Source organism: Scyliorhinus canicula, chromosome 8, assembly GCF_902713615.1.
Source record: "Scyliorhinus canicula chromosome 8, sScyCan1.1, whole genome shotgun sequence".
NCBI lineage: Eukaryota > Metazoa > Chordata > Chondrichthyes > Carcharhiniformes > Scyliorhinidae > Scyliorhinus > Scyliorhinus canicula.
Window position 1 is genome coordinate 130,116,091 of NC_052153.1, and position 15,579 is coordinate 130,131,669.

General features: G+C 43.8%; 1 protein-coding gene across 3 annotated transcripts in view; it reads left to right on the top strand.

Annotated features, from left to right (window-relative positions):
* The window catches only part of ttc37 (tetratricopeptide repeat domain 37), a 130,649-nt gene that overhangs the window by 67,671 nt on the left and 47,399 nt on the right, over positions 1-15,579 (top strand). For all 3 annotated transcript variants that reach the window (XM_038805244.1, XM_038805245.1, XM_038805246.1), the window contains 9 exons: positions 319-498; positions 3,068-3,192; positions 3,966-4,219; positions 5,119-5,221; positions 7,242-7,424; positions 9,444-9,591; positions 12,337-12,415; positions 12,872-12,933; positions 13,200-13,256. In XM_038805244.1, coding sequence (XP_038661172.1) covers positions 319-498; positions 3,068-3,192; positions 3,966-4,219; positions 5,119-5,221; positions 7,242-7,424; positions 9,444-9,591; positions 12,337-12,415; positions 12,872-12,933; positions 13,200-13,256 — 1,191 coding nt within the window. The remainder of the gene's footprint in view (positions 1-318; positions 499-3,067; positions 3,193-3,965; positions 4,220-5,118; positions 5,222-7,241; positions 7,425-9,443; positions 9,592-12,336; positions 12,416-12,871; positions 12,934-13,199; positions 13,257-15,579) is intronic.

Below are 15,579 nucleotides of genomic sequence, written 5' to 3' on the forward strand. Positions count from 1 at the left end.
TCCGGATTTTTGCTTCCTTGCCCTGATTGTGCTTGGATTTGTTTCAGTAGCTTACTTGTGCACAGTATTTTTGCTGCCATGTACAGATGTGCATCTTGCCACATTCTCCAAGTAGGCACTAAGAAAAGTGCATGGAAAATTTGGTGAAGTGATTTCTGCTTGAATATCATATAATAGAAGTGAAATGCAACAGCAAGGGATGGGGCAAGACCCATTGCACCTTCAAAGTTTTGAAGAAAGCTTTTGTTTTGAACTGTTGCTATTTTCATTTCTGACTTCAGCACCGACTTATCAAACTTTTTCTTTTACCAACTGCAGGCTGCCAGGTTGGACACATACAATGGAAGAATTTTCTGCTACTTAGGCCACTACTATCAAGACATAGTACAAGATAAAAGCAGAGCTCGAGGCTGTTACAAAAAAGCCTTTGAACTGAACAATAGTGATGAAGAAGCAGGAGCAGCTGCTGTTGATCTCAGTGTTGAACTTGGAGATATGGTACTGAACATGTTTACCTGGAGCTAGTCCAAAACTATTCATAGCTCTCCGATTGCTTGCTTCCTTTTTATTTTTCCAGCCAGATAACTTCTAATCCCCAAGCTGACTCACAGTGAGGATTAACCTGGAAATTCCTTTCTTGACAGAAAATGAGGTGACACTTCCAACCCCATATAAATCCTCAGAAACTTGGTCCCTTCACCGAGCACAAATTAATACCTGCATTCTGCATGGTGAACATTAGAGACTGGCTGCTTCTCGCTTTCTCCTCGCCCTCCCTCCCTCTTTACTCTCTTGTTGATCAAAACATTTTCCAACTCAACCTTGAAAAGATTAAACAACCCAGCCTCTACTGCTGTCTGGGAAAGAGAATTCCACAGACGAATGACCCTTTGGTAGAAAAAGAGTTTCCTCATCTCAGTCTCAAATGGAAGATGCCCAACTTTTAACTGTGCCTCTTCATTCTAGATACCCCCACAAGGTCAAACATGCTCTCCACATCCATCCTGTCAAGTTTGTTCAGCATCTTGTGTTTAAATAAGATCACCTCAGTGGATATTGGCCCAACCTGCTCAACCCTTCCTCATCAGATAACCCCTTCATCCTCAAGGATGAATCAAAATAATCTTATTTGAACTGCTTGTAATGCAATTAGATTGTTTCTTAAGTAAGGACACCAAAAGTGCACACACTACTTCAGATATGGTCCAGGAAGGCCCCATACAGCTGTATAACACTTCCCTACTTTTATATTCCATTCCCCATGAAAAGTAATTGCCAACATTCCATTTACCTTCCGAACCATTTGTTGCATCTGCACACTTGCATTTTGCAATACATGTTTGAGGACACCCAGTTCGCCTTGTGCCACAGAACTTAACAATCTCTCTCCATTCAAATAATATACTACCTTTCTATTATTTCTGCCAGTGGACAAGGTTCCATTTTCCCACATTATACTCAATCTGCCACAAAGTATGTATCCTTCACATAGTCTTGTTTTTGCATTGGAATTTTTCTTTACTGGGAGTTGTGAAGTATCTCCTTAAATATCTGCCATTGTTTCTCCACTGTCCTACCTTTTAACCTATTTTCCCAGTTCACTTTAGCCAACTCTTCCTTCATACCCTTGTTATTGCCATTATTTAAGGTTCTTTAATGGTTGCCTGCTCCCACCACTAAATTTCTGTTTACCCCCCCTCAGTTGAATGGCTCCCTGCACCATGATACCCTTGCAGCCCCTGTAGCTGCTGGGAACAGCGCTCCCAGAAGTAGGTATTAAACCTACTTAAGACCTACTCACCCGGGATACATCGGCCTCCCTCAATTCTCCAGCCTCTCTAGTGGGGCTGCAGCCCGGCGCCGATCAATGCTGGTCCACAAGAGCATGGGCGAGGCGGAAAGGCACCCGGGAGGGTGAGGGACTTTACGGGCTATCAGAGACTCCTGGGTGGTCAGCGTCAGTACAGGGTGTCCCCTGCCCCCCCCCAGTATGGCACTACCCAGCTGGCACCTTGGCACTGCCAAGGGTCAGGCCTGAGGGGGGCTATGCCCATGAAAGGAGTGGGGTGGGTGCGGGGGGGGGGCAGGCCAGTTACTTTGCGGCCTCCGGGAGATTGTGGGGGTGACGGGTGGAAGTCGTGGAAGGGAAGAGGTGCTGTATGGGAGTTGGGGTGGGTACCTGAAGAGGGGGAGCCCCCAGGCACCCTATAGTAGGGTGTCCTCAGAGGGGGGGGGGTGGGGGGGGGTGGTAGTGCCCATGTGTAGGGGAGCTAACATTGTCCATGGGTGGGGGGGGGTGAGGGTCTCGCAAACTCACTTGGAGATTGGGGCCCGCTTTCAAAATAATGGCCCAATTTCTGAGTTTAGCTCCCCAGTGCCGAAGAAAAATTGTACGTGTGGGCTAAACCAGTGAGAAACTCCCCAGGGTCCAAAAAAGTGACTACGTGTCATTGAATAGCAGTGGGGAACTCCCTTAAAACCCCGCCACAAGTGAACCTAAATGTTTAGGGGGGGGGGGGGAATCGCACCCGATGTCTTTGTGACGTTTCTTCAGTCTGGTTGAAGAGCTTCGCTGCTGTCTGCGCCACTAAAACATCACAGATCCTCTATAAAGGGTACATGCTGGATTAAACACTACAATAGAGCAAGTCTCTGCCCTTAGGCCAGTGCAACATTGTGGGCTGTTGTGAGGGGAATGGCAAATGTTGCTCTTTTGCCACTGACTGCCGAATATATGTTGATGGTTTAACTTTCTCTGCTGTGAAGTTAGTCCAGTTAGCTTGTTTACAAATAGTAAAACATACTCTGTCATTCTATAAATGACCACCATTAACAATGATTTTTACTTGATAAATAAACCTGAAACTCAGATGTTGTTTCATGTCTGAATGATGGACATCATACCAATATTTGGAGGTTTTGACTTGAAGAAATTTGAGGAGTGTGGTGCAATTAAAATAAAGGTTTTGTAATTCCTGTTGTTGCTTTTATGGGTGTATTAGATCGCTCATTGGTAGTGGTTCAGTTATTTGCATTACTTTTCATATTGATATTTCTTTGCTTTTAGGAGACTGCTCTTGGAATTTTAAGGACAGTGACTGACCACTCGAGTGCTGGGACAGCCAAGTGGGCTTGGCTTAGACGAGGACTTTATTATCTGAGAACCAACCAGCATTCACAGGCTGTTGCAGAGTAAGATATGCTTTATGTTTGAGCACTGGGTAGTCCAGAGTTTCATTCAAAAAATTCAGAGGAGCAGATGGTCTCGTGGATGACAGGAGCTGAGAAAGAACATACAGAGAGATGAGAGACAAATGGAGGATGTGTAGGTCTAGCATAATCGCCTGTTAAGAGGGAGGGAGAGGAGAAAGCAATAAACAGAGACATCTGAATGGGCGGCACAGTGGTCAGCACCGCTGCCTCTCAACACCAGACACCCGATTTAATTTCCGGCCTTGGGTGACTGCCTGTGTGGAGCCTGCATGTCCTCCCCGTGTCTGCATGGATGCTACAGTTACCTCCCACCATCCAAAGGTGTGCGGGTTAGATGGATTGGACATGCTAAAATTGACCCACAAGTGTCCAGAAATGTACAGGTCAGGTGGGGTTATGAGGTTAGGAAGGGGGAGTGGGCCTCGGGAGGGTGCTCTTTCAGAGGGTTGGTACAGACGCGATAGGCTGAATGGCCTCCTGCCCTGTAGGGATTCTATGAACAGATTGTCTCTACATTAAGCCTTCCACAATTGTTAGAAATGAGGGCGGCCAGGACTTTCAACAAGTTAAATTGCTCGGTCCTCATTTTAATGAGGGTATATGTATAGTCGAAGGATGAGAACCAACCTAAATTTTTAAGGTGGCAGGAAAATAGTTTGGGGCAGACCAGTTTTGATGACAATTGTACTGTGACTTTTTCTGTGGTATAATTCTAGTTATGTCAGTAAAGTTAATAATCTGTCTCTTTTAAGTTTACAAGCAGCTTTGAGAGCAGACCTGAATGACTCAAATTGCTGGGAATGTTTAGGGGAGTCTTATCTCAGTAGAGGAGGTTACAATGCTGCCTTAAAGGCCTTCACAAAAGCCAGTGAACTGAATCCAAAGTCCGTGTACAATATTTACAAGATAGCAGCCATCAAACAGATTCTTGGCAAGTACGCAGAGGCAAATACAGAGTATAAACAGATCATTCAAAATACAAAAAACTACGTCCCTGCCCTCAAAGGTAAGTTTTTAAAAACATTTCTCCTCTTAAGTTATTCTTTGTAAGTACCTATTGTATGTTTTTATATATTGTATATTATATTTTTCACTGCTAGGGTGCACAAATAGGATGGAAAACATTTGAAAACTGATGATTGCATAATCATTTGTCAGTTGTCTCATTTATCCTTTAATTGCCATCAGACAATTTAGTTTAGACAAGGTGAAGTATAGTGATACTTCTTCCTATAATGCCATGAAATGTTTCAGAATTTCTGACCATATTAACATGGCAGGATCTGGGTTTTTTTTTTCATGTAATGGTCAGTATTAACTTTTTATGCACCAAGTAACTGAATGCACCGACTGGTTGCCTGGACTTGCAGCAATGTTTTGACTGCTGTTTTCCACTCTGACACTTGCCTTGTTTGCATCAAATTGGTGAGATGTGGGGGTGACAACTGAGCTTCTCCTCATGAGAAGATTAGAGAATATAACTGGAACTGTAGTACTATGTAAATTGAGCTGTTATAAAACATTGAATATGATGACCGAAGAAGTAATGTACTGAATAGTGTTCCATCACTGTAGTGATCTCGCTTTTCTTTGTCCAACTGGACTGAGTGAATTTTATTAACCGTTGATTAAGAAATTGATGTAATGGCAATATTCTAATTATAAGTCAAGGCTATATTTTGTTTATTTGGAGCATCATTTGAACAAATGCTTTAATTACTACGAAGCACTGAATATGTCTCTAATGTAACTTGAGCTTTCTTAGAGAGGCAGGAGAAAGATCAAAATAAAATAGTCGGAAAACGTACTATTCAGGCTGATGAAATGCTGTGGTGGGTCAGCATTGTGTGGTTATCTGTTTTTAATAAATCAATCTCCTCAAATCACATTATCACACTTTTCTAGGCCTAGGTGAGTGCTACTTAATGATGACACGAAATGCACTTGACGATTGTTTAGATGGAAGAGCTTTGGATTCAACAGAAGAGGCACTTCAGTACTTAGCTAGGTGAGTAAAAATGCAGACTTATTTCCAAGTGATTAAACAAATACAACAATCTTTGGATTGCTCTTTGAATGATTGTTAGAAGCTGCCAAACACCTAGATCAATAGTTACGAAAATTTGGCAATGAAATAGCAGTGGTTAGCATTGTTGCTTCACAGCACCTGGGACCTGGGTTCGATTCCCGTCTTGGGTCACTGTCTGTGCGGAGTCTGCACATTCTCCCCATGGCTGCATGGGTTTCCTCCGGGTGCTCGGGTTTCCTCCCACAAGTCCCCAAAAGACGTGCTTGTTCATTGATTTGGACATTCTGAATTATCCCTCAGTCACCCGAACAGGTGCCAAAGTGTGGTGATGAGAAGAATTCCACAGTAACTTCATTGCAATGTTAATGTAAGCTTACTTGTGATACTAATAAAGATTATTTTATTAACTACATTGTGTTTTGGCTACTTTTGTTTTTTTCTTTTTTTTCTTTTGTATTTTCTGTAACACCTGCAGTAAGTAGAATAGGGCTGCACGGTGGTTAACACTGTTGCTTAACAGTACCAGGGACCCGGGTTCAATTATGGCCTTGAGTGTCTGTCTGTGTGGAGTTTGCACGTTCTCCCCATGTCTGCGTGGGTTTCCTCCGGGTGCTCTGCAAGACATAACGGGCAAAATCGCCAGCAGGAACGCACCCCTCCCTGATGAGCTCAACGCATTCTATGCCCACTTTGAGCAAGAGGTCAGCGAGAGCATGCCCTCCATCCCAGAAGGCTCAGATAAAGTTGTATCTGAGGTCACCATTTCAGATGTCAGAGCAACCTTCTCGAAGGTCAACCCACGACAAGTCACTGGTCCGGATGGGGTACCCAGACACGCACTCAGGACTTGCACGGATCAGCTAGCAGGGGTATTCGCCCCTCTATACAACAATCTAGGATCCCTATCTGCTTCAAGAAGACGACCATCATCCCTGTACCCCACCATCCCTGTACCAAAGAAAAGCCAAGCAGCGTGCCTTAATGACTATCGTCCAGTGGCTCTGACATCCATCATTATGAAGTGCTTCATCTCTGAACTCAGTGACCTGGGCCTCGGCTCCTCCCTCTGCAACTGGATCCTGAACTTCCTAACCCATAGGCCACAAACAGTAAGGATAGGCAACAACACCTCCTCCACGATCATCCTCAACACCGGTGTCCCACAAGGCTGTGTCCTCAGCCCCCTACTATACCTCCTTATACACCTATGACTGTGTGGCAGAATTCCACTCCAACTTGCTTTTCAAATTTGCTGATGACACCACCATAGTGGGTCGGATCTCAAACAATGATGAGACAGAGTACAGGAATGAGATAGAGAATCTGGTGAGCTGGTGCAGGACTGCAATAAACTACAAAGAGTTGTGAATATAGTCCAATCCATCACGCAAACCAGCTTCCCATCCATTGACTCTGTCTACAATTCCCACTGCCTCAGAAAGGCAGCCAGTATAATTAAGGACCCCACGCACCCCAAACATACTCTCTTCCACCTTCTTCCATTTGGAAAGAAATACAAAAGTTTGAAGTCACGTACCAACTGACTCGAGAACAGCTTCTTCCCTGCTGCCATCAGACTTTTGAATGGACCTACCTCGTTTTAGGTTGATCTTTTCTCCACACTTAGCTATGTCCGCAGTCACTCCTTCCTTCCCTATGCACGGTATGCGTTATCTGTACAGCATGCAAGAAACAATATTTTTCACTGTATACTAATGCATAGAACATAGAACATTACAGCGCAATACAGGCCCTTCGGCCCACGATGTTGCACCGTCCTGTAAAACCCTTCTAAAGTCCCTCTACACTATTCCCTTATCGTCCATATGCCTATCCAATGACCATTTGAATGCGTTTAGTGTTGGCGAGTCCACTACTGTTGCATGTGACAATAATAAATCAAACCAAAATTTTGACAAAGGCAGCTATTTGTAATTGATTTTAATTGTGCTTTAAATACCTCCATTTATGATTTCACCTCTGAATTTATTTATTACAGAGCTGTACTGTGTCGCCCTGATGTATCATGCCTTTGGAAGCTAATTGGAGACACGTGTACCACACTCCATGCTTTGTCACCAACGAAAGTTAATGTCAAAGTCTCTGCTGTTCTTATTGGACAGAATGAAAAGAGTAGCATACAGTCTTTAAACAAAAATGAGCTACTTCGCCTAGGAGGAAGGTAAATTACTTTCAATCAAAATGTGATATATTTTAATGTATTAAGAACAATTGCCACTTTTTAAAACCATCCTTCTAACTATAAGCTTATTATTTTGTGCTCACTTCAAGTACATAATCTTAGTAGTTACTTTTGTTGACTATTCTAAAATCATTCTCAAGAGAATCCTAAGAGTCTTTTTGTGACTCACTGCTTCCAAAACCCTCTTGTTTTTCCCCTTTTATCTTCCGCTCCAGTGTTAATCACAAAGAGCTAAAGAACATAACCTATAAGATTGAGAGCATCGCAGCAACTGTCTCTTCTAATTCGTTAAATTCCTCTCCCTCTCTGTCCTAGATGTTTGACATCATCTTCCTCCAATTCTTACAACATTTCAGGCCTTGTCCCCAACAGTTTGTAGGCATATCTTTCCTCTTTCAAAAGACACATTGCTTGGGACTAGGGCGCTAAGGACCTGGGTTTGAATCCCAGCCCTGGGTCACTGTCCGTGTGGAGTTTGCACATTCTCCGCATGTCTGCGTGAGGAATTGAACAAATGAATGTGATATAAAATAAGATTGTTAGTTAAAATAGTATAGATAATAGGGCCGGTCCGATGGTAGTGAGCTCACAGACAAAGGACAAAGGAATTCAGCTAAGCCTGGCTAGAAAGGGGGAGGGTAGCCTCGTGGAGAGAATGGTGAAAAGGATGCTGGGTAACAAGAGGCCCAGGATTCAGAAATGTGAAGTGAGCCAATCAGGATACATGGCCAGGTCAGAAGGTGTATAGAATGACCAATGGGAAGCTTGTATGCGAATCTTGATGTGATTCAATCAATATGTGCTGTGATTTCTTTGTTCTCTCCCTCACTAACTTTTGGGAGCTCTAGAAGACAGCTGCGTGTTCTAAGGTCCCACGAGTGAGTCAGCCTTGCAAGCTGGTGGAAATAAAACAATAATTGATACCTGCAGATCTGTCGCAGATTTTATTGAGCCCAGACTGGTGAAAAGGATCAGGGATTGTCATGCGGGGGTTTCACCCATAACCCAAAGATGTGCAAGTTAGGTGGATCGGCCACGCTAAATTGCCCCTTAATTAGAAAAAAAACTAATTAGGTACTCTGAATTTAAAAAAAAGACACATTGCTTTCTTCCTTAATTTCCTCCATCGGAATCCTGGTCATTTATTTATTTCTGTCCCCGTGCAGTCTAGTATTTTGAAGAGTCTGTTTTCTTCAGGTTGGCAGGCAAAACCATAACACAGCCATGGGCTGCCTTTAAAGAGGAGATGGTTCAGGTAGTGTTGTGGTTTATTCCCGTAAGGGACAAAGATAGGGAAAGCAAAGTCACAACTCATTGGATGATTGAAGATGCAGAGACTAAGAAAAGCAGAAAATGGGTACTTATGATAGATATACGGTTGATAATACATGTGAGAACCAGACTGAATGTGGCAAGTTCAGAGAGAAGGAAAATGGAAATAAGAGGTGCCTGGATATTATATGTGAAGAGACTGGCAGCTAACATAAAGGGGAATCCATTAGTCTTCTATAGCCATATAAATAGTAAAAGGGTAGTAAAAAACGGGTAGGTCCGATGAGGGACCAAAAGGGGATTTATACATCCAGGCAGAGGGCATAGCTGAGGTTCTAAATGGGTACTTTGCAGCTGGCATTACCATGGAAAAAGGCTCTGCCAAAGTAATGGTAAAACTTGTTAAAGAGGAGGTAATGGAAAGCCCGGTTGTAATAAAGACAATCTGATACGAATACCAAGGATACTGCCATAATTTTCCAATCCTCTTTAGATACATGAGTGGTGTCAGAGGTCTGGAGAATTACATCTGAGGAGAAATGATTTGTAAGGCGACACAGAAAGTGAGGGGGAGTGGGACTCAACTATTTGCACTTGTAGAGTGCTCACAGGCATGAACATGATGGGACAAATGGCCCCGTGTTGTAACCATTGTCTGATTCCTACTTATTTTTGTAGTGTGGGAAAGGGGCGTTATTTTCATAACTGCAACTTATTTTCTCCTAGGTGCTATGGGCGCGCTCTTACATTGATGTCAACATCTGCTAATCTGTGGTGTGACCTTGGCATGAACTACTATCGACAGGCGCAGCAGCACCTGGTTGCCGCAGGAGAAGTGAATATAGTGCCTGAGTTTATAGAAAAGGCACTTCAGGTATATGATTAATTCTTTATAAAAAAAAAGCAGAAGTGTTTTACTTACCTTACAGAGAATGTAAGTTTACCGTTTTGTAAATGAAAATGTTGTTGCAGTTTATTTTGTTTTTTGATTTTTGTTTTTTGCATGAAGTTGAATTGTGCACTATGATGGCTGCCATACTGCCAGCGCTCATTCTGTTTTTGTTTCTTCTTCAACCTTAAGAAATATATATTCTTTGGTAATTACATCCCATATCCACAATAGAAACTTGTGCTTCATTTTATTGCTTCACAAATGTTAAATCCAAAAAAAAATTCTGAATTAGATTTTTAAAAATTAATTCATAGAATGTGGGCATCACCTGCTCGGCCAGAGTTCAATGTCCATCCCTAATTGTCTTTGAGAGGTAGTGGAGAGCTGCCTTCTTGAACTACTGCAGTTCATGTGTGTAGTTACACCTACAGTGCAGTTAGGGAGGGATTTCCAGGATTTTGACCCAGCAACAGTGAAGAAATTGCAATATATTTCCAAGGTAGGATGGTGAGTGACTTGGAAGGAAATTTGCAGGTGGTGATGTTCCCATGCATCTGCTGTTCTTGTCCTTCCAGATGATAGTGGTCATGTGTCCAAAAGGTACTCTCTAAGGAGCCTTGGTGAGTTCCTGAAGTGCATGTTGTAGATGGTACACACTGCTGCCATTATCCAGTGGTAGTGAAGGGAGTGAATGTTGGTGGATGAGGTGCTTGGATGGTGTTGAGTTTCTTGTATGTTGCTGGAGCTGCAGTCATTCATGCAGGTGGAGAGTGTTCCATCACATTTGTGACTTGTGCCTTGTAGATGGTGGACATACTTTGTGGAGTAAAGAGGTGTGTTACTTGCTGCAGGGTTTGTAACCTCTGACTTTCTGTGGTAGCCCCAGTGCTTATATGACTGGTGCAGTTCAGTTTGTGGTCAGTGCTAACTCTCAGATTTTGATAATGGGGATATAGTATGGTAATGCCATTGAATGTCAGTGGGTGATGACTAGATTCTTTCTCATTGGAGATAGTCATTGCCTGGCACTTGTGTGCTGCAAAGTTTACTTGCTGCCTGTCAGTCCAAGCTTAGACACTGTCTAGGTGTTGCTGCATTTGGACATGGACTGTTCAGTATCTCAGGAGTCGTAAATGTGCAATCATCAACGAACGTTCCCACTTCTGGCTTTATGATGGATGGAAGATTATTGATGAAGCAGCTGAAGATGGTTGGGCCTTGGACACCACTTTTTGGAACTCCAGAATGAGCTTTGGCAAAGAGTAACCTGGACTCGAAACATTAGTTATTTTCTCTCCCTACAGATGCTGCCAGATCTGCTGAGATTTTCCAGCATTTTCTCTTTGGTTTCAGATTCCAGCATCCGCAGTAATTTGCTTTTATCCAGAATGAATGTCCTGGAACTGATATGATCGAGCTTGAATAACCAAGTTCCAGTTTGCTAGGTATGACTCCAATCAGTCATAACCAGCAAAAAAAGGTTTCCCCCTGATTCCCATTGACTCCAGTTTTGCTAAAGCTCCTTAATGCCATACTTGGCCAAATGCTGGCCCATGTCAAGGGTAATCACTCACACCTCGCCTCACGTAAATGATTGAGGGATCAGTAATTTTTCACTGTATAGTTTCTAACATGTTTTAATAGATCAATTTCTCTAGGCGTCCTACAGAATAGTCTTCAATTCAATCCCGCACTTATCAAAATGCTTAATTTCAGTCTTACATAGAACATACAGTGCAGAAGGAAGACATTTGGCCCATCAAGTCTGCACCGACCCACTTAAACCCTCACTTCCACCCTATCCCCATAAACCAATAACCCTTCCTAACCTTCTTGGACACTAAGGGCAATTTAGCATGGCCAATCCACCTAACCTGCACGTCTTTGGACTGTGGGAGGAACTGGAGCACCCGGAGGAAACCCACGCAAACACGGGGAGAACGTGCAGACTCCGCACAGACAGTGACCCAGCCGGGAATCGAACCTGGTACCCTAATGCTGTGAAGCCACAGTGCTAGCCACTTGTGCTACCGTGCTGCCCATTGGCCTTGCAATGCAAATTAGTATTCTTTCAAATTGAGATATATTCTGCCTGTTTTGCAATCACTGCTTGAAATATCTTATTTTACATTAGATAAACGACTTTGAATTTTCTCATGCTTCCCACCAAGGTAGCTACTTAATCTGGTCAGAATCCTATCAAATTCTATGATTCTATGAAATAGCACACAAGATCATAGAATTTTAAACATAAGTAAAATTATTCCTGTTACTAGGCTCAAGTTATCTGCAATCTTTAACGTTAATTCAACAGTGCATTTACCCAAATCAGTCCCCACCCACACAACTATTCATGCCCCCAAATAGAAACTAAGAATATGCCAGTTACAACCCCAGTAGAAACTCCAGGCCGGTATTGCTGCAAATATTCCTAATTTTGTTTGAACATCATGAATTATCTAGCTGTTGAACATTGGGCAAGATCACATCCAATTCATGGATCCCATATGACATTTTGTTTGCTTCAATTAATATACAGATAGTCAAGCAGACTATTAAGTACATGTGATCTTCTCACATTTTTACTCTGCTGTGTGCTCAATCAAGCTTTTAGGCCCAAGTGCAATTCGAGGGAATTCAGCCCCGGGTGTTAACTTGTGATTCAATTTTAAAATTACTACAACTTATAAAATGCAATGTAATTTTAAATGTATTTTTATTTAACAGTGCCTTAAAAAATCTGTGATGTTGGACAGCAAAAATCATCTGTACTGGAATACGCTTGGAGTTATTGCCAGTTACAAAGGTACTGTCATTTCAAATATAGCGTTTGGTCTGGAGGTTAAAAACTGACCATGCAAACCTATCATAAAGTTGTGTTCAGTTTTCTCTTGATAAGGCTAATGTGTTTAAGCCATTGATTTAGACTAGCTTTTAGCCTTGCAAGAGAAACAACGACCCTCCATTGAACGCCTCTGGCGGATCTGCTCGCCAGCTGCATGCCCTGACAGACCTGTTGTCATTCAGTAGAAAATCTAATGGGGTGGCAGTGAGGGGTGGGGTGGGGGAGGATATTTAAAATTATTCAAATGGGGATCCCGATGTTTAACATCGGGCTTCCCATTGAGTTTTGGGCCTCCCATGTGACTTCCCGTTCTCGCTGGTGATCCGGAAAATCCCCCACTGCGTTACGCATTCATGTAATTAAATGTACAGTAAACATATAGTGTATTTTGTTTCTTTTCCATTTGTCCTGATGCAGGTTTTGAAAATTATGCCCTTGCACAGCATGCATTTATCAAATCTGTTCAGGTTGAACAAAATGTAAGTAAATTCATAACTTTCTTTTTTACATTTTCTGGTAAATACATTTTACTCAAAATATTTTGATTTGAATGTAGGTCATATGGTGTAATCTTTGTAAAACCATAAGATACTGTTTGCACAATTGCAGTTTGAGATAAGATTTAAATTATTATCTTCAAATGAAAAGTAAACTTTTTTCACTGTTTCCAATACCATGTGTTTCAAAAGCTGTAATAATATGGCTCAAACATTGACTTTTCAAGTGTGACGATCTCTTGTACTAGAATGTAGTGGCCTGGACCAACTTGGGGGCAACTTATTTGAAGAACAAAAGTATTGAGGTAAATATTGCGAACTCTAGTGATTAAACTACAGAAAAATATATAGTCAAGATAATTACTTTGTGGTTTTGTAATTATTTAACGTTTGTTCATAGTATCTCTGATAACATCTTATAACAATTGATCTATTAATATTTTCTCAGATGTAGGAGTAACTGTGGGAGGTCCTGGGGCGGTTTGGGTTTGGGCAGGAATTTGTGAACTGGGTCACAGGCACCGGTGCCGAGCGTACGGATGAACCGAGTGAGTTTGGATTATTTTGGTCGGCACCGGGGGCCGAGACAAGGATGCCCACTCTCCCCACTGCTGTTTGCCTTGGCTATAGAGCCACTGGCAATGATGCTGAGAGCGCCACAGACTGGCAGGGAATAGTACATGGGGTGGGGGGGTTGTGGAGCACAAGGTGTCATTATATTCTGACCCACTCGTACTGGGGGGAATTGAAGAGATTATGGGGTTCCTCGGGGAATTCGGTTGGTTTTCGGGATACAAATTGAATATGGGCAAAAGTGAGGTCTTTGCGATTCAGGCGAAAGGGTCAGGAGAGGAGATTGGGAGGGATGCCATTCAAGGTGGTGAGAGGGAGTTTTCGGTATTTGGGAATCCAGATGGCGCGGGAGTGGGAGCAGCTACAAAAGCTGAATTTGGCTCAGCTAGTGGAGCAGATAGAACATACAGTGCAGAAGGAGGCCATTCGGCCCATCGAGTCTGCACCAACCTGCTTAAGCCCTCACTTTCACCCTATCCCCATAACCCAGTAACCCTTCCTAACCTTTTTGGACACTAAGGGCAGTTTATCATGGCCAATCCACCTACCCTGCACGTCTTTGAACTGTGGGAGGAAACCGGAGCACCCGGAGGAAACCCACACAGACATGGGGACAACTTGCAGACTCCGCACAGACAGTGACCCAATGGGGAATCAAACCTGGGACCCTGGCGCTGTGAAGGCTGTGCTATCCACTTGTGCTACCATGCTGCCCAACCGAGTGAAGGAGGACTTTAGAAGGTGGGATATGCTCCCGTTAACACTGGCGGGGAGGGTGCAGACAGTAAAGATGACGGTTCTCCCGAGGTTCTTTGTATTTCAGTGCCTGCCTATTTTTATCCCGAAGGCTTTTTTTAAGAGGGTGAACACTATGATCTCTGGGCTCGTATGGGTGGGTAAAACTCCACTGGCAAAGAAGGTGCTGCTGGGGTGTGATGGGGAGGGGTGCTGGCCCTACTGGACTTTAGGAACTACTATTGGGAGGTGAACGTAGCAATGATGATGAAGTGGGGGGGGGGCGCGGTGTGGGAGTGGCATCATTCAGGGGCACTGCTTACGCCACTTCAGCAGTTCTCGCCAGCTCGGTACTCCACATGTCCGGTGGTAGTGGCGGCTTTGAGGGTGTGGGGACAGTGGTGGAAGCACATGGGAGTGGTGGGGGTGTCGGTATGGACTGTGGCACCAACTAGTTTACACCTGGCGGCTGGAAGTGGGGGTTTTGGAGGTGGCAACGAGTTGGGATCGAGCGGTTAGAGGACCTGTTTATTGACTGCAGTTTTCAGGACTTGGAGGAGGAGTTTGAGCTCCCGGTAGGAATGGGTTCCGCTACCTGCAGGTGGGGGACTTTGCGCAGAGGCAGGTTTCGGTCTTTCCGCATCTATCGCCCCAGAGGATACAGGGCAAGGTAGTGTCAAGAACAGGAGCGGGGGAGCGGTCGGTCTTGGAAATTTATGAAGGACTCATGGAATGGGAGGGAACCCCGATAGGGGAGGTAAGGCGAAAATGGGAGGAAGAGTTGGGCAAGGAATTAGAGGCGGGATTGTGGGAGGACGCCTTGAGTAGTGTTAATGTGTCCTCGTCGTCAGGCTTAGCCTGATACAATTCAAGGTGGTCCATAGGGCCCATGTTCTTTGAAGGAGTGAAGATAGGTGTGGCCGATGTGCGGGAGGGCCCACGACTCATGTCCACATGTTTTGGGCATGTCCGAAGCTTGGGATTCTGGCAAGGATTTGCTGATGTCATGTCCACAGTATTGAAGGTACGGGTGATTTCGAGTCCAGAGGTGGCATTTCTGGTGTGTCGGAAGTTCCGGGAGTCCAGGGGCCAAGAGAGGCTGATGGTTTGGCCTTTGCCTCCCTGGTAGCGCCTCCCTGGTAGCCTGGAGACGGATCTTATTGGCGTCGAGGCAACTCCCAAAATCGGGGTATGGGTTAGTGACATGACTGTATTTCTCAGGCTTTAGGCTTGAGAAGATCAAGTTCACCCTGAGAGGATCGATGCTAAGGTTCGCCCAGAGGTGGCAGCCGTTTATCGACGTATTTGGGGAAAATTAAG